At 40.8% G+C, this 19,931-nt stretch overlaps 2 protein-coding genes across 2 annotated transcripts in view; one reads left to right on the top strand and one right to left on the bottom strand.

Moving 5' to 3' along the window:
- The first annotated feature begins 6 nt into the window (after window positions 1-6).
- GPR151 (G protein-coupled receptor 151) lies at window positions 7-3,057 on the top strand. Its single transcript, XM_038412358.2, has one exon. It carries the CDS (start codon window positions 310-312, stop codon window positions 1,519-1,521), a length of 1,212 nt encoding a protein of 403 aa, XP_038268286.1. The 5' UTR covers window positions 7-309; the 3' UTR covers window positions 1,522-3,057.
- Window positions 3,058-5,244: 2,187 nt separating this feature from the next.
- Window positions 5,245-19,931, bottom strand: part of TCERG1 (transcription elongation regulator 1) — a 54,825-nt gene continuing 40,138 nt past the window's right edge. Inside the window, 7 exon segments of the mRNA XM_038412361.2 lie at window positions 5,245-6,431; window positions 7,662-7,762; window positions 8,050-8,133; window positions 11,766-11,945; window positions 13,065-13,247; window positions 14,774-14,938; window positions 19,674-19,824. Of these exon segments, the coding sequence (XP_038268289.1) occupies window positions 6,230-6,431; window positions 7,662-7,762; window positions 8,050-8,133; window positions 11,766-11,945; window positions 13,065-13,247; window positions 14,774-14,938; window positions 19,674-19,824 (1,066 nt within the window). The 3' untranslated portion in view covers window positions 5,245-6,229.

Here is a 19,931-nt window from a genome sequence, read left to right as displayed (position 1 = left end):
CGCTTCAGTGGCGCCGCGGGGCTGCCCGGCGGGGGTCCAGGCGTGGTACTGAGGCGCGGCCAATGCGCTCCCGCCGGGGCGTGTCAGTCCCAGCCGCGGCCGGTATATAGCGCGCTGGGCCAGGCGGGCCGGCTTCGGCTTTCGCTTCCTACCCGCGCCTGCCAGGTCCCGCCAGGCGGGGGCGATCGGGTGAGAGACGGCGGGGCAGGGGGCAGGGGAGCGAGCGAGCCCGCTTGGCGCCCGGCTGCTCCCCAGCGTGGCTGGGCGTGACTCCCGCGGGAGACGGTCCCGGCCCCCGGCTGCAGCACCATGAACAGCTCCCTGGCTCCGCAGGTGCATTTCGCGGGGGGCTGTCAGCCCCACGACTCGCGGGAGTGGAAGGCGGTGATCCCCGCTTTGCTGGGCGTCATCTGCCTGGCGGGCGTGGCGGCGAACGCGTGTGTCATCGGCATCCTGCTCTACAGCGCCAGGCGAGGGAAACCCTCCCTGATCCACTCCCTGATCCTCAACCTCAGCCTGGCGGATCTGCTCCTCCTGCTCTTCGCGGCGCCCCTGCGGGCAGCCGCTTACTCCCGCGGCGCCTGGACCCTGGGCTGGTTCGTCTGCAAAACCTCCGACGGGTTCCTCCACACGTGCATGGCCGCCAAGAGCCTGACGACCGCCGTGGTGGCCAAGGCTTGCTTCATGTACGCCAGCAACCCGGCCAAGCAAGTGAGTATTGAGCCCGGCACGATCTGTGCGGTGCTGCTGGCCACGTGGCTGGTGGCCCTGGTGAGCTCCCTGCCGCTCTGGCTCTTCAGCGCCCTTCGCGAGCTCGCGGCGGGCTCGCCCGCCTGCGTCGTGGCCGTGCCAGCCCCCGCCCGGGAGTTCATGGCTGCCTTTGTCAAGCTCTACCCCCTGCTCGTGTTCTGCGCGCCCCTGCTCTGCGCCTTCCTTTATTTCTGGCGCGCTTATGGCAGGTGCCAGCGCAGGGGGACCAAGACCCAGAACCTGAGGAACCAGATCAGATCCAGGCGCCTTACAATCATGCTGCTGAGCGTCACTGTCACCTTGGCCCTGATGTGGCTGCCGGAATGGATATCCTGGCTGTGGGTTTGGCACCTAAAGCCAGCAGGTCCTGCTCCCCCGGAAGGCTTCCTGGCTCTGACCCAAGCCCTTATGTTCACCATCTCTTCAGCCAACCCGCTCATCTTCCTGGTGATGTCTGAGGAGTTCAGAGAGGGCTTTAAGGGCTTGTGGAAAAGGCTGACCCTGAAAAAGCCTCTCCCTGCCACAGACAACCAGGAAATCCCAGCTGCTAACTCTGAGATTCTCCCCGATTCGGTCCCTTCTCCAGAGCCAGTGATTGCTGAGCAAGAGAAAGAACTCTCAGCTGCCCCTCAGGCCTTAGAAAGCCTGGAAAAGAAGGAGATGCCAGTCTTTCCAGACGTAGAGCAATTCTGGCATGACCGAGAAGCAGCCCCCGATGCTCAAGACAATGACCCTATTCCTTGGGAGCACGAAGAGAAAGAGACAATATAGGTGATCAATAAGGTGGTTGGAGATTAGAAAGCTAGGGAAGTTTTAACCAGAGGAAGGGTCTTGTCAGTATAGTTTTGTTACTTACTAGTGTGCTTAAGCGGATACTGAAGAAATGCAAACAATGTTACACGGATGAAATTCTTACCATTTTCTGTGCTCATTAAATGTTTTTCCTAATCTGTAACAATATTCATATTTGCAGTATTACTGTAGCTCCTGTTGGTCCCAAGACATTGCAGACTTGAAGAAGAGCTATGTAAATTGCAAAGCTTGTCTTTCACCAACAGAAGTTAGTCCTGTAAAAGGTATCACCTCACCCACAATAGTGTGTGTGTGTGTATATATATATATATATATATATATATATATATATATATATATATATATAGGCAATGCATTTATAGTTCACCAAAATCTTTGAGTAGGGATTTGAACCGTCTTCTCTGAAATTTGCACTTCAGTAGCCAAAATGGAGTTGTTGTTTTTTTAAAGGTGTTTGAGACACACAGAATTCAGAGAGCAGAAATAAGGAGAACTGACATAAAACTCAAAATGGTTCCTCTTAACAAGCCAGGACAAACTGGTGAGCTAAATTTCAGCATCTGTCTAAACATCAGAAAGCTAAAATATTAGTATTTACAAAATATATACAGTGCAGATTATATACCTTTTTGAATTTTCTGGTTTAAGTGCTGCAATGACTTCTGTGGAATTCAATATAGTTGCACAGAGTGACAATGCAGAATTTGACTGCTGGAGTTGAAATATTTTTTGAGATAACTTAAAACATGCACTGAGGTCTGAAAAAGTAGGTGAGGTTTGCCAACAGGCCAGAGTTGCCTTTCAGAACCAAAACAATAATCCCTTCTTTCTGAATGTGCATTATGGAGATGAAGGTATATTTAGGCACCTTGTTTTAAGCTAGACATGATTTCTCCCTTCCTCAATGAAAATGTTTCATGCCCATTTTGTAAAGCACTTATAAAGCATAACAGTTGTCAATGTCAGTTTGTTTTCAACTGTGAATAAATAAAAAGTGAAGTTGGTTTGCCTTACTTAGATCCAAAAATCATTATCTTCAGCCCCTTGAAATTAAAAGGAGACATTTCTTCTAGTTAAGTAGCAGTGAATGGACTGTTTTATAAAGCTATGCGGATATGGTCATTAAGAAATTCTATTAATTCCTCTTGAATTTATGACTAGCATTGTATCTTAACAGGGTGATTGGTTCCTATGTGAACATTACAAAATGGAGAGTTGAGAGAATTTCTCACTAGGGCTAAATGCTGCCCTCAGTGAATTTAGCCATTGGTCCTACCTTGTGAATTACCCCAAGTATTCGGAAATGAGAGCTATTCTACTCATTGGAGCAGCCTCAGACTTTCTCAGCACTAGACCATACCCATTATGTATCACAGACAAGAGCAAACCCTAACATGACTGTGTGGTTGTATAGCTTAAAGAGAAAGATAAGGATTAACTTCACCAGAGTCTATAAATACATGGGGAACAAATATTTAGTAAGTTTTCAGTCTAGCCGACAAAGGTATAACACAATCCAATGGCTGGAAATTGAAGCTAGACCAATTCAGATTAGAAATAAGGTGTAAAACTTTCAACTGTGAGAATAATTAAACATTGGTACAATTTAACCAAGGGTCATGGTGGATTTTTCCATCACTGACCATTTTTAAAATCGAGACTGGATGCTTCTCTTCAAGATCTGATCTGGGAATTAGTTTGGGGGAGTTCTGTGGTCTGTGCTATACCGGTCAGACTAGATAATCTTGTCTGGCCTTAGAATCTATGAATTCATGAGACAGATGTGTTAATGTCAGGCAGAGTTTGAGCTCCACCCTTCTTTTTCCTGATTACCTTTCCAAACTGAGTTTCTGAGTCTCAAGACTGCAGCAATGGCTGACTGTTTCATCTGTACATGGGTAAGAGGTCACAGTTGTTCCAATCCACTAGTTATCCTAGCTGCATCCCTCCAGTTTAGACTACTTTACCACCACCACACTGCGGCTACACTTGATGTCCACTTCAATTTCAGCTAGTGCACAATCTGGCAGGCCTGCTTTCTTACTAGCTTCACACATGGAATATAAGACACCATTATACCTAAGCATGCATGGGCTTTCAGTTGGATTGAGTTCAATTCAGGGTACTGATCAATAAAGCCTGTCATGATTTGGATACTTGGCATCTCAGGGTATGTCTACACAGCAAAGAAAAATCCACAGCTGACCCATGCCTGCTGATTCAGGCTTGGGCTGCAGGGCTATTTCGTTGCCGTGTAGAAATCTGTGCTTGGGCTGGAACCCGGGCTCTGGAAGCCTGGGTTTGGAATAGTCCAAGAGCCCGGTCTCCAGCCTGGGCCCAGATGTCTACACAGCAATGAAATAGCCCTGCAACCCAAGTCAGCTGGCATGGACCAGCAATGGATTTTTCTTTGCTGTGTAGTCATACCGAGAGGCCACCCCATGCTTCATTCTGGCAGTTGAGATTGGACATTCACATACCACTAAATTCCACATCTGCATGAGATAGACTAGAAGCAGGTCATTCTTAGTCAGAGGGCCCTTTACCGGAACAGGCACTGTCCCTACCCAGTCCAATAGAGCTAGAGATGTCAATCACCAGGACATGATGCATTGCTCATTTAGTGAGATGTTAGAGGAGATGGGAACGCCCAAATGGTTTTGTCCAGACATGCCAGCTTACACACCCACTACAGAGATTTTGTAAGTATAGTGTGTGGGGGGAAGAGGTGCAGTACTAGCCCTGTGCTTAAGGTTGTAACGATGTCAAATTTTACAAGATCTTACCTATAACCCACTATAGTTTGTGTGTCTCTCTTAAGGAGGAGCTGGGAAATGTGTCACTTTTTTATGCTTTTGATTTTTAGGTTTTATTGCTAGTGCATTTATAGAAAAACTGATTAAACGTTTGCTTCTTAAACACATTTTTACAGTGTTAATTTGGGCAACATTTTCTTAGATCTGTCTTGTGATCTAAATTCCAAGAACAAGAGAATCCAGATCATGTCATCTTGTGTGTGAGAAAAGTGCTTAACATGGTAGGGCCTATTAGTACTACTGTAAAATATATGTTAATAAACAGTATGTAAGGAGAATTTTGGCCTTTACCTAAACTTCATGGGTTACACAACTTTGTTAGAACTACAGAAAGTAATTTCATATTCTAGTGAACAAGACCCTCCCATCTGGCAAGGAGTTAGCCACTTGATTTTTTTGGGACCTGGAGCACCAGCAGGCTCGTGTAACAGCAGTCCAACAAAAATTCATGACAAAATGATTTCTCTCATTCCAAAAATCTTTTTTGTGGAGAAAAGATGATCCAAATGGGAGAGAGCTGTGTCCTATCAGAAAGGTGCAAACTCCCCCCACCACCCACAGATTACGTACCGAAGGAATTCTTGCTCTTTCAACATCAAGTACAATGAACACTAAAGTGACTGAGGGACTAAGCAAACATGCACAAATTTTGAGATTTTTGCTGTCTTGCAAATTTTGTATTGTATTTGCACTTGAATATGATGTTCTAATATCAAAATTACATATGTCTACATGATTTATTACTAACTCATTTTGTCTCTTTAGGCAAATGATCTGTTTCAGCATGGCTAATGTTAGTTTGGATTTTTTGTTGTTAAGTTTAAATCTCAAAGATGTCTTCTTTATTAAGCATGTTCAATCCATATATAAAAAGGGTTGGTTTATTGTAGTTCAAATACATAAACTAAACAATCCCAACATTTCAAAATTAAACTTTAGAAACACAAGTTTAACATTCATAACAGGAGTATAGTTTACAAGAATTACCCAGAAGGGAAATCCACTGTCTAATCCAGAAATCAGTAAAGATCACTTTATGGTAAATAAAAATATGTTTATACAACCGTCCTGTTCTGGGAACCATTGTTATTTACTGTGTTTCCAATTTTGAGCAAAAAATTATCAGACAAATCTTCACTTGGACAAAAGAAACCTGATTTTGCCTGTACTTCAGAGGGGTAGAGGAGGGGGAGGAGGAAATAAAGCAGACCCGTGAACAAATTCAGAATGATGTTTAATTTGGTCTCTGTGGGCCTAATTCTTCACTCACATCACTGTCACTCTATAGACTTTAATAGACTTAATTCTGATTTATAAGGGTGAAAGCAAATAGAGAATCTGGCCATTTGTTTTCAGATTTAAGAGAATTTTTTTTTACTGTAGCCTTCAGCACTCAATAGTTTAACTTGAGACAGTGTTTCACCTGTTAAAACAGATGAACTGGGGTAACCATTAGGAGGAAGTTTGTGGTACTTGTGTAGTTTAGTTCAAACCACAAATGTCAATCATCCTTAAGACTTGCATATATAACACTGCTGAAAAGAATGCCTCCAAATATCACGGACATCCACACCTCATATACAGATAGTCCACTGTTCTGATATCTAAAATTACTAGACACAGCCTGCATGGTTGGGATTTTTGTCAGTCATGCCACACAAAGAAAAGCATAAATATCTTAAGTGTTCTCTTTGCACAGAGACCATTTTATGTTCACAAATGCTGCTGCTTCCTCTGCTCCTCAGATGGTTTTCAATATTCGTTCACGGTAATGTAGATGTAAAAACCGGACAGATGGCTCATGCAAGCTTTTGAATTAACAGACACCCCATTGTGAGAGTATTTCATAATTATTTTGTTGTTCGTCTTGTAGGCTCTGAAGCTGTGGGAGGTGGAGGGGGACCTCGGCGGTCCAGGTCATCTACATAGGATACTATGAGCTTCCGCCTCTCCTCTGGCACACAGTCAAGTACCAGATAACGCTTGTCATTCTGTAAAATCTTTTCTACATCTTTCAGGTGCTGGTCGGATTCTTGGATCAACTTTTTGGATCTGAAATGAAGTGTAACAGTTACCATCTGGGCAGCAGTCTGGGAGCCTGCATAAAATGCACTGGGAATCTTAGTCCAGTTATTGGTGGTAGATGTCCAAATTACAAAAACTACCCGCACCATTAGAACCTCTCTTGACAGTGTCAGCAGATAGGTCAAGTGCTGAAAGGGCATAGAGACTGAGCTATCCTCTCACCTATACAGATGCCCCATCAGGTCAGGGGTGAGGCACATTGGCAGGAATGCGTGTGTAAAAAATCTTGCACTGCCACTGCCTGTGCTGTATCTGTTCTGTGGATAAACAGAAGACTTCAGTCTTAATGGCCGCCAGAACCATTTATCAGCATTAAATGAACCAAAAAAAATGTAAAAATAAGAAAAAAATAATCACAATTGAAATTAAGCACTCAAGAAGAAGCAAACTATTAAAACATGGACGTTAAACTCCCAGTTGAAGCCCAGTTTGATTGATGCATCAATCTGGCTACCGCATCAATTTCAGACTGCAATTCAGCCCACTGAGAACAGCAGCAACTGAAATAGAGCTCCAATACTTTACACACAGCACTGGCTGCAAAGGGAAACAAACTGATTAGGATCTAATAAACCTAGTCAGCAGCCTTCTACCTCAAGCTCTTTTGCTTCTGGAATGGGAATCTACCTAGAACCGTAACATTCTGCAGTAGGCTCAAGACCAGACTGACTTCAACAATTAACTTGTTTGTAAAGCTAATACCCAAAGCCCACTGAAGTCAATGGGAGATTTGTTTTTATTTTAATGTTTTGTTCACCCTTTGTCTTTTCTCCAAACTCCTCCTAATATCACTGGAAGGTTCACTGAGTATTAAGCAAAGAAATTTTTAGGCCTGAACCAAGGACACTAATTAAACAGTAATTTGGCTTCACTACAGAATGAGCTGAATTGCTTGACAATGTATTCAAAATACCCAAAACAATGCTCTCAAGCAAAACAAAAATCCAAAAAGCCTCTGCTATAGAATAGTTGCCAACACTTGATAATAATCAGTGCAGAAGTCAACATACATTGATGGACCTCTCACTACCATGCAACTTCATAGGCAGCCTAGTAATCTATAATTTTTGCACTAAAGCTCCTCAGACACTGGTCTATAAATGTTAGATGGGAGGAGAAAGTGAAATTCCGTTCATCAACACTCTTAAGGTACAGTAAATAAAAGTCTTTGCTCTTCTAAAACACTATGACACACACCTGTACGTTATAAATTTGGTCTCTTTCAATAGCGTTCTGAAGTCAGCTTTGGCAGTAATGTATTTGTCTCTGATGTACTCTTCAAACTCCCTTTGTTTTTTCTGCATGAAGAAAAAAAAAAGAGTAATACCATAGAAAAGGTGATGGTAGATTATAAAGTACTTCATATTAATTTACAGTGTGTAAGAAATAATTTTATTGTAATTAGTTTAAAGATCATTACAGAAAAGTGTTTTTTATTTAAGATTTTAAAAAAAGCAAATATCTGATTAACACAGTGATATAGTTATAATCACATGAAAGGGAATCCATTTCAACAAGCATTCACTCTCTTTTGCTTTGGATATTGTGGGAAGGCTAGCAGCAATAAAGCAAAACTATTTCTTACCCTGTCACTGGAAGAGAACTTAATGCACCTGGGATCTTCTTTAATGATTTTTTTCACTTCTTTCCATGTTGATGTTAAAGTAATCTTTCAAAAGAGGCAAAAACAGTTCAATATTGCAAATTATATTTAGAGTCTAAGCATACAGTACATATCATCACTTTCTTGAGAGCCCTGAAATCCTCATGCATAAGGGAGAAAACTAAGGACATAGTAACAATTTCTAAATGTTTCATTTTGTTGACTTCTCCTATCCCTTTAGTATTACTTTCATATTGTTTTGTGGCATATATTTTCCTTTTTGAACTCTTGTTTTCTGTAAACTGGTGGATTTTAAGAGAAAAGTCCTCACAAAATTATGAAAATTTCTTGCAGTTTAATTCTAACAGTTCTTCCTAATGCATATTTGGATAATTTCAACAGCATGTTTAAAGGCGTAAAAACAGCTATGTATAGAAGCCCCAGCTCAAAGTCAGATATTCATCATTTTAATTTATTTTAGTGTGCCATATAAAAAGTGATTAGAATATTAGATCCTCCTCTAACCAATATTTAGTAAGACTGCCTCCTAAGACTTCAAGAAAGTTATGATGAAGCCAGAATGAGATAAAAGGGAGGCAGGAAGTCACAAAATAATAAATTAAGAAAGGAGAGGGAGGTTTAAATAGCATTGGTATACAAGTGAAAGCTAAGAATGAATTTTGCAGTTAAGATAAAAGAGACAAGGTGAAGGATAGAATCCCGGAGGCTTGCCCACTGCGATTCATTAAAACAAGTTATTGAATAGGTAAGAGCAAAGACAGAAGACTAAAATGCCCAAGACACCAAGGGACTGTGTCATAATAGAAGGTATCAAATAATGCAACACTAAAGAGATGTGGAAAAGCCAAAGGAAAATGAATAACAATTACTGACTACAACGACCGACACCAGGTTCAAGAGCATGAAAAGACTGAATGTGACAATGGACCACAACATTCAAGGTGGTTACTGTGGTGTAACTGGTTAGGTGAGAAAAAGATTGTTTTTTCCAGCATTCCCTTTCTTAGGGAAGTGAGGAAAGTTGGTGTGGGAGAAAAAGCCTGGGGAAGAATTATTATTGAAAACTTTAACTACAGAAGGTAAAGCTAGGGGATGCAAGTCAGAGTCGTTGAGTTTAAGGCCACTAAGGACCACTAGATCATCTGCTCTGACCTCCAATACATTGTGACTGACTGTGCACAAGGACCCCGCAATAGCAGAGAAATAATTAAATGAGATATTATCCAGATAATCCCGGCAAGGATCCCGAATCCACATCCTGCAGAAGAAAGCAAAACCCCCTCAAGGTCACTGCTAGTGTGACCTGGGGGGAAATTCCTTCCCAACCCCACACATGACGATCAGTTAGACCAGAGGTGGGCAAACTACGGCCCGCAGGCCATGTCCGGCCCATGGGAATGTCCTGCCTGGCTCCTGAGCTCCTGGCCAGGGAGGCTAGCCCCCAGCCCCTCCCCCGCAGCCACGCCACCGTGCAGGCAGCACAGCTTGCACCCGCCTACCTCCCAGGCTTTCCAATAAGCCTGTCCTGCCGCTCTGAGCGGCATGGTCAGGGAGCAGGAGGAGGGGAAGGATTGGATAAGGGACAGGAGGTCCCGTGGGGCAGTCAGGGGACAGGGGGCAGATGTTCAGGGAGGAGAGCAGTCAGGAGACAGGGAGCGGGGGGTTGCGGGGGGGTTGGATAGGGGGTGGGCAGTTAGAGGTGGGGGGACCCCAGGAGGGGGCAGTCAGGGGACAAGGAGCAAGGGGGGTGTGATGGGTCGGGGGTTCTGAGGTGGGCAGTCAGGGGGTGGGAAGTGGGAGGGGGCGGAGGCCAGGCTGTTTGCGGAGGCACTGCCTTCCCTATCCGGCCCTCCATACCGTTTCACAACCCCGATGTGGCCCTCGGGCCAAAAAGTTTGCCCCCCCCGAGTTAGTCCCTGAGCACGTGAGCAAGAACCAACCAGCCAAGCACCTGAGAGACAATGTTTGGTGCCACCTCAGAGCTCTGGCCCACCCTGTCCAATATTCCATCTTCAGCTGTAATCATCCCTGATGTTTCAGAGGAAGGAGATTAAAAAACCCCTCCCAGAATACACTGGGGGACAAAAAAAATCCCTTCCAGACCCTTGCCAGTGGTCAGCTGAAACCCTGAAACATGAGCTTTGGGAACATACCAATGTACCATCACAAGCAACCCTGTTATACAATTGCACTCATAAATTTGTCCAGCTCTCTCTCAAAACTAATTAAGTTGTTTGTCCCTACCACTCCTATTGGGAGGCCGTTCCAAAACCTCACTCTTTGGATTGTCAGAAACCTTTTAATTTCCAGCCTGAATTTGTTCACGGCCAGTTTATATCCATTTGTTCCTGTGTCAACATTGTCCTTTAGCTGAAACAGCTCTTCGCTCTCCTTGGTATTTATCCCCCTAATGTATTTACAGAGAACAATCATATCCCCCAGCCTTCTTTTTGTAAGACTAAATAAGCCAAGCTCTGCCAATTTCCTAAGATATGCTCTCCATTCCCCGATCATCATAGCAGCTCTTCTCTGCACCTGTTCTAGTTTAAATTAATCTTTCTTGAACATGGGTGACCAAATAAGGTCTGACCAGTGCCTTGTATAATAGCATTAATACTTCGCTATCTTCAAATACCTGGCCCAATACACCCTAGGAACGAACTTGCATTTTTCAAAGTCACATCACATTTGTGGCTCGTAGTCTGTGATCGACCCACATACCAGGTCTCTCCTCCTCTGTCGCTTCCAAATAATCAGCCCACAGCTTGTAGTAGAAACTCTTATTATTAGACCTTGCACTTTGTACTACTGAATTTCATCCCATTTCTGTCACTGCAGTTTTCAAGGTCATCCAGATTTTTCTGAATAATATTCCGGCCTTCTCTGTATCGACAATTGCCTCCCAACTTTGTATCATCAACAAGTTTCATTAGCACTCCTACTTCCTGTGCCAAGGTCATTAATAAAAATATTGAATAAAATTGGTCCCAAGGCCGATCCTTGAGGAACTCCACTAGAAGTTTCCCTCCAATCTGATCATTCACCTTTCAGCACAATTTGTTGCCTTCTTCCCTTTTGCCAATTCCTTATTCATCTTACAATACTTGTACTGATCCCCATCTTCCCTAATTTAATTAATAATTTCTTATAAGGTACCATGTCAAATGCTTTACTGAAGTCCATGTATATCAGATCAAATGCACTTCCCTTATCTAAAAAAAATTGGTTCTTTTCTCAAAAGAAGGAAATTTAGTTAGGCTGGTATGATCTACTTTTGGTAATCCAATATTGTATTACATCCCAGTTACCATTTACCTTTATACATTTAATTACTCTTCCCTTCACAATTTGCTCTAAAACCTTGCATACTATAGAGGTCAGATTAACAGGTCTCTAATTACCCAGATTCCTTACTTTCCTTTTTTTAAAATAAAATACATTATTCTCCAGTATTATGGTACTTTCCTCCTCCCTCCAATAGATTTATTAAAAATCCTTGTTACTTGACTAGCAATCTCATGGGCCCCCCAATTTGAGGGCATTAAGCTCTTATCAGAGAGAAGCACCATATTAGATAGAAAGGCTTTGAAGTTTTTCTTCCACCTCATACATGGTCATTTCCATTTCTAGACACTCATTTTCATCAGCTGTACTGCCTTCATGCACAAGTCTCTTACCGCTGAAGTTTCATCCAAAAGTTGCCTAAAATGCTCCCTCTTCTTTTTGGTAAGTGCTTCAATGTGTTCATTAAAAAGCTTCTCTTTCTCTTCTCTTTCTAGCAGGGAGCCAGATTCCCACCGATGATCTTTTCGGAGCGTCCTCCTAGTATCGGACCATGACACATCTGAAGATCTCACCTGACACAAAAATTTACATTTTACAAAAACTATGTTCTTTCTCTGTTTCATTATCAGACAATTCTTCAAACACTTAGCTTATACTTCATCATCAATTTTTATCTGAATGAAAACTGCATTTGGTAAGGGGGGCAAGAGACAATGACAGCTTTCATGCAGTTAACCACTGTCAAATGCCAACCTCATGCTGCAGAGAGTCTCACTGTGCATCAGTTCAGATGGAGATAGATACATCCTACTTGGACTGCTCTGCCATTCTCTATAGAAAAATCAGGATCCTCCCCTATGAATAATATACTGTATTAACCATATATGATCTAGAAGAGCAGCCTCTGAAATACATCATAATCAATTCCTACCAGCTACTGGACACTTTAATTAGTCCAAGGTTTACTCTCTGGAACCAGAAACAAGCTCCAAGGAGCTCCTGCTAAATCTATATTACCTGCATTATGTCCCTAGCAAAAATATTGGGTCAACAGAAACTGAATTTATATACTGCACCTTCCCCCCCAAAAGACAACAGGACTGGACTCTGTGTTCAACCACCACCCACCTTTCAGGTATGACACATCTTAGATCAGCAGGCAAGAGGTTCCCCTTTCATACCACGAGATTCTCATCTCACCAACCCTGCCCTCTTAGGAAGAGGTATTTCAAGGGTTGGATCAGCTATTGCAATAAGTGCTCTCTAACTCAGAAGTGGAAAGAGCTAGGTCAGATGCGACGCTGGGGGCATGAGTAGGGCAGAAAAAACGAGGTGAAGAAAATGCTCTTGAATCAATAAATCTCCATTTTCACCATGTGCATTAGAGTTTCTAGTACAAAGTATTTACAATTTTAATTGCCTTTTTTGATAATATTGTAATAATGCACTTGTTGGATGAAACCTCAGACACCAACTGTGAGGCTGAAGCAAGCATATTTTTCCCAGCAAGACAAAAATCCTGAAAAAATAAATGCATCATGGAAACAGAAGCTTAATCACTACCAGTGCTAATGTGCTGCTGTGTAGTCAGGGAACTTATTTCTATATTAGTGTAACAAGTAGATGAACTGTTCTGGCAAAGATAAAGTCCTACCGTAATCAAATCAGAGAGAGAACTGTGCAAGCCTCACCATATCAGATAGAAGCGCTTTGAAATTCTGGATAGCCTCTTCTCGTTTGTGTTGTTCACGTTCTCTATCAATTTCCTTGGTTTGCTCAGAACGAGCTTTCTGAACCTCCCTTTCTCGTTCACGCAAACTTGCCTCAATGCGAGCCTGCCTTTCCAACTCCTTTTCCTTTTCAGAGTCTAAATTCTGAATCAGAAGCAAGAGCATGTCCCCATTAACAACATATAAAGAGGTAGCATCTTTCATATTTTGATTAGCCAATCAAACACGTTAAAAGGTTTAACAGTTAATGGAAACAAGAGGATGAGTATCATTAAACAAACTGTCATTTATGAAATAGGTAAAATGAAATATACCACTTCTGAACTACCAAGGTTTGTCTCCACTTAGGGCATTTTTGCAAGAATTCTTCTGTTGCTAACACTAGCTTACAGGCAATGTTAGCAATGTTGAGAGCCACAGTGTAGACAGGGTGCTGGCTGGCAACATTAAAAGCTAATCTTGCTAAAGATTTTATTTTGTGAACTTAAAGTGGAGGAAAAGCTCAACAGCGGTATTAAAAATGCTATGCTTTAAAATGCCAAAGACCATTCAATCATTTGTATGTGGCTATTGTAACATCCTTAAAGAGACATGCCTCAACCCATCCCATGGAGGAGAAATCAAACCTTAGAATCATTGTCTGAATGATACAGCTATTCAGTTCAAGTACAACAGATAAATCTTGCATCCATCCCACCTCTCTGGGACAGATGTTCCCCTCCTCCGCTCATGCACATGAAAGCAAAGGAGTGAGCTGAACTACATGCTGCTTTTGAGTCCCCCAAAATCTCATCTTGTAAAAATAAATATTCAAAATTAATACAACTGAAAGAAAAAGAGAGGGAAGTGATGTTGTCTGATGGACCATGCACTAGACTGCTGTGTGACCTTGGACAAGTCACTTTGCTTTTTTGCTCTCTATGTAAAATGAAGATAATCCTTCCCTTATAAAGTGCTTGGAGATCTATGAATTAAAATCTCTATATAATAAATAAGTGCTATTAAGTGACCATTGCAGGTTTGGATCTTCACTGGATGGGAGTTGGGGAAGGAAACAGGTCAGAGAGCAGCCACTCTATAAAGCATGCTCCCCGATGTAGCAACAAACTCAACTGCAAATTGCTGTGGAAATTAATGCTAGTTCAACTATTTTTAACTTCTCATTCATGACATTAGCTCCTTAAAGAGACAGGTAGGAACATGAAACAAAAGTGGAAGAACTAATGGAGGCACTGCATATGAGTCAACTGGAGTTCAGTTGAAAGCAAACTACATGAAAGAAGGAAACCTCTGCTAGTCTGGTTGGGAATACGTGGCTATGAAAAGGAGCTATTGCAGGCTCTACCCCTCTCTCTGCCTGATGAATTTTCTCAAGTACCTTTTCCACTCCCCAGGTTTGTGCACACTGGCAGAATTAGCATGGACAGCGCTCATGCACTGTAAACCTGTGTCAAGGGACGATCTGGGAGTTTGTGATTAACAGCTAAAGTATATGACTAAGTATCTAGTTATACCTGCAACAAATAGGAACAAGGAAATGTCTGGCTGCATTCCATGTGTATCACTACAAAAGTGATAGCATTACAAATCTCTGAAACTGCTTAAATATATTAACAACAGTGTAGACAACAGTGAAAGTATTACCCAGCACTTAACTATTACACACATACCTTAGCTATTTTTTCAATGTACTGTTTAAAAAGGTCTTCCCTCTGTGAAGAGCTATCCACTGCTTTGTAACGGGGGTCAGTCTCTACTTTGTCCTTCACTTTGCTCCAGCGAGACTGACTGTCTAAGTGGTGATTAGACAGTAGTTCAAAGAAGTCCATTTTAATCTATATTTTATATAGAAGATATAGGAAGAAAAACAATTCATGAGTAATGGGATTCCTAAATGTTTAGTAATAGAAAAAGAGGCAGACTTACCTCAACGAAGCAAACTATATGAATTTTACATACTAGAACATCAAAATCGCTAAAAGTATATTGAATTTTAGGGTTCATTATCTCTAAAATCCACTTCGGGTATACTTTTTGTGAAATATATTACAACAGAAACACTAGGAAAACTATCAAAATCTAAGATTAGCTGTATACCTTAAAGAAATATTCATCCACACACTTAGTTTTCTTGCTCTACTCTAATTTAAGCTTTCTTGTTGAGCTTTTAAAATACAATCCCTCCAACTTCTGTACTGCACAAACCAGTATTTCAGGGCATCCATGACACAGTAGCTAGTTAGATTTTAAGCAGAGCCCTAATTAGGGAGCGCAAATACCCATGGGTTCATGCCTCAAGTATACAGTGGATGGAGGTATATACAGTATCTGCGATTAAACAGCAAACAGTACAGCGATCTCCTGTTTAAGATCAATAGTGGGATTTTAGTTACATTTCATTAAACCTTTTTTAACTGAACAAAGATATACAGAACTTAAGCAAATAATTATTAAGTCTAGTCTTAAGAAGACGGATATATTCAAAAGTGTGCCCATATGCTGTAATTCAGCAGTTACATTTAAAATATATTATTCAAGTATAAACAAATATTTGTTGCTACTTTTAAAAAACGGAAATGGCATGTTACTTATAATAAAACCCTCAACACTGTACATAACTACAACATTAAGGAGGACTAATAGATCTGGTCCTACACTAACTTTGGACCTCAGGACAGAAGTGCCAAACTAGTGATAGAACATCGCATCAGCAGTTGCAAGGGCAGCTACTGTACAGTTGGTAAGGATTTTTAACCCTGCGGTGGATGTTCCTCCATGTCCCTTTTGGGATCTTAGGATTTTTTCTTTAATTCCCACCATTTCAAACCCTTCAAGGACCTGGCATTTAAGCCACCATCTTTCTGAATCAAGAAAACAAGCCTTCCCTTGAGAGGCCAGTTGACATCACTTGTTGAAGGGCTACAGCCCACTGAATGGCTCAAAGCACTCTCTACCCAGAGTTAAGCATGCTGCCTTCACAGCACTACCAAGCCCTGGTGGCATAGGAACAAGACCATAACTAGTTCCTTTGCTGCAATATAATACAATTACCTAGCTTGGGCTGGCTTGGCTATATATTTTGCACTCCCCCAAAAGTCTCAGCTCCCACATACAGAAGTTAACAATGGGAGTTGAAGACTAATGTAAGAGTATCAGAGTGTGTGCCTTATCAGCTAACTGAAATCTTCCAGATCTCTTAAAATGACATATATATAGTTATTACCACATATTAAAGTAAAATGAAGATCAGAGCCAATATTCTGCAGGCTTCCCCACTGATGAACTTGGCTCTTGACAGTGTTTTTATTGCTTAGGTTTGTAAAAACTTTTATGGACTTCTCCTGTGCTATCTCAAGACAGGAGACAAGTACAGTAGAGATTAGGAAACAACTCCTTAGCGTTACAGTGGAGAAGTTTGTAACTCTTCACCTACAGTACTGCAACTCTAACTTAGGGTGCTGAACAACATGCAAAGCAAAACCTTTTACTTATTTTATAAAATGCTGTATGTTGTTCCAGAATTGATCTTAAATAAAACATGCAAGCAGTATCAAGATACGAAGCTTTCTAAGCCAAGAGCATTAGGAACTTACATTTAAAATGTAAAACAAGGAGTTCTCAGATGTTACTACAGAAATCTATAAAAGTAAGGGTATCTTATTGGTCAAAGTGTAAACAGGAGCACTCTTTTGTAATATATACCTAGACAGACAGACAGACAGACAGTATTTCTGCTTCCTTTTTACACTGGTCACTGGCTATTCATTAATCCATCCTGAGAGCCTGGTGAGAGTCCACAAGATGCAGTGGTTCCTCTTACAAGAAGAAAGGGGATTAAACACTGCACAAGCAAAGCACAACTGCAAATAGTAATACAATGGCATGAGCTCCAGCTCAAGAATCAACACAACATTTTTCCCTGTTACTACAGAAACAGTTAGCTGTCTTCCCTCCTCTCCTTCTTTAAAGCCAGCATGATCTCACAACCTAGTACTTTTTCTTCAGCCAAGAAGGAACAGACATCGTCTTAGCTGATTGTTCCTTTACTACTGGCCTGTTTAGTAATAAATGGAAACCTGTAGCCAGTAGCTTTCTTCCCTCAGAAAACGCAATGCCGTTTTTAACAGTTCTAATACAGAGGCCAGTGTAACACTGTTTCAGCACCCAAAAACATCCTTGGTTACATGCACATGGCACAAGGCAGTGCACTAAGACAGTCCACCTCAAGTCAAGAGGTGGGGCAGGATATTAACAAGCCATTAATTAAAACAATAACCTGAGAAAATTTTGTCATCTTGCTATGTAAGATGTTGCCAACTTAAGTGTCCTGAACTGAGAAAGAACAGAGTACAATGCCTAAACTAGAGCAGAATGGCAGGTAGGAAGCTATTAATATAGGATAATAACGGTTAGATGGAACAAAGTTAATGCACTAACCTTATAATCTTGGCAAAGTGAGTATATGTACGACAGACTTCAGCTTAGACTGAGTTTGTTGGCCTTTTATGCTAATTTTCTTGCAATGTCTATTTTGAAGAGAGGCCAGAGGAAGACAGGAAGTGTTCTTGCAGAACTTGCAGAAAAGCTTCCATGTTACCAGCCCATATTACACTTGATTCCTTCATTTCTTCACCTTGAAAATTCACACACTGAGCCAAACTTCACTCACCTTACTCACTTGAATAGTACCTATGGAGTTCCACTTACTCATATGAGTAAATGTGGGCAGAATTTGACACATTGCAGTAATAAAAAGGACTGTATGACCATATGAAAGAGCGGCTCCCATGGCACTGTTTAATATAATAAATCTCAACTGAAATCAAAACCATATTTCAAACCCTTACTTTAAAAGATTTCTGTGAAGAGCTTACCTTCTTTATAGAAAATCTTTGGATTTTTAATATTGGCTGAGAAAGCTTCACTTTACAATTTAGCTGCCTTATTTTATTTTATTTTATTTTACTTTTTTTTTTTTTTTAAGAAAACAAAAATAAGGCTGAAAATACTGCAGGTGTATTTAGATTTTTTTTTTCAGTCAAAACATTCTGGGCACAACTCTCATCACTTCACAAGGAAAAACTAAAAAAATGTAAAGTACCGGAACTGCGGGAGGCTAAAGTCACCACACAGAGATACCAATTCTTTCCTCACTAGGGAATCCCATAATACTTTGCGTGTCAGTGATTGACAGCTGTCAGACTGAACTGATTGACAGGCCGCACAGCACATAACTGTAAAGTCTATCCACTTGTTATAAAACAGAATACATAAAATGGTTACAAAAGGCTTTTGGAGAAAGAACATTAGTTTCAAGTACAAAGAGAAATACAGTCTTTCTTCTTTTAACTTGTCTAATTTAGAACAATCATGCAACATTAAAACTAAAGCATTTACATCTCTTTAAACTTTCAGCTAGACTATTGCTATGGTGCAAAAACAGTGTTTTAAAATTCCACATTTGTGGTTCAAATACAGTATGCAAGATCTAGGTATAGTTTTCAATTAGATTTCATTAGTTTTCTCTGAAAGCATAATCATTTATTGAAAATATCAGCAATAGAATAAATGTAATTTAAAAACCAATAATGCATTAAATTAGAGGAATCAAATTCTTTACTTTGGAAATATTTATCCAAAATTGCCATTTCAATTATTAAGGTATTCCAATTCTTGTATGCCACAGCATTTTCTCTTCTACAAGTGTCATGCTACTCTCTCGCCACTGCTTCCTAATAAGTGGACTTTACACTACCTCTGTTTTATACGATAAATGTTGGAGATTTTAAATGTCAAAAATGATTAGGCTTCAGAGGTTATTTTTCTCCATTCACACAACACACAGGGACATTTAGGAAAGAGGCTGCATATTCTGATGGTAACACTATTGATGCCACCTCCGTAGCAGTCTGTTTTCCCAGTGGTGAGCACTTGCTCCTGAGTATTGACATCGCAGCCAAATGACATTTGGAATTCATTAATCTTTAATAGTCGACCTTTAATTCTGATAAGCAGTAATTTATACTTAAGGTATGTTTACTGAAAGATTAGAAAGTCACTCAAGTGCTACCTTTTAGGTAGAAAAAGGAGACAAAGCAGCTTTTTTAAATTTAAATGGAATAGTCTACAAAGAATTCTGAAATCTTATGGCCACCACTGAGAGAAGAGGAAGGTTAGCGGCCAGTTCTCGATTTTCTACCCAAAGAAGACAAGCATCCTTTTCATCCTCCAGGATGTCACCTTTTTTTTTTTTTTTTTTTTTTTTAAAAAAAAAAAGACAAATATCATTCCAGTTAAAACAGCAGGATGTGACTTGTGGTTTTTGGGGTTTTTTAAAATATAATAAACAATCAGTGTATTTACATTTACTAAAAGTTGATACACCTGCAAAATTAATAAGATTAATTTAAAAGGCCTTAAAAAAGCAGTAGTCAAATATTTGTATTTTTAAAAGCTGTAAGGCTGGGGAACAAAAATCTCAGCGAAAGAACACTGGAAACCAAGTACTGGCTTTCTCCCATCCCATTCAAGCTCCCACCACTCACACCACTGGAACTAAAACCACCTTACCTTCTCACCTCTGGTCTTCGAATCTTCTTTCTCCTTCTTTCTTGCTGCTGTGACAAACTCGTTAAACAAGGCCTCTCGATCTTTCATCTTTTCAATTGCCTTGAATCTCGAGTCTTTAGCATGCTTGGCTGCAAATTCACTAAAAGTAGCTCTGTAACAAAATGGCAAGTGAATTGACTTGTTCGAGCTATCTTTGCTGTGAAGTAGGTTCAGCAGAAAACACCATCTCTTCTGCTAGCTCACATGCCAAAATACAAT

This window comes from Dermochelys coriacea, chromosome 8 (genome assembly GCF_009764565.3).
Source record: "Dermochelys coriacea isolate rDerCor1 chromosome 8, rDerCor1.pri.v4, whole genome shotgun sequence".
NCBI classification, from domain to species: domain Eukaryota; kingdom Metazoa; phylum Chordata; order Testudines; family Dermochelyidae; genus Dermochelys; species Dermochelys coriacea.
This window is presented reverse-complemented; position numbering and strand designations above follow the sequence as displayed.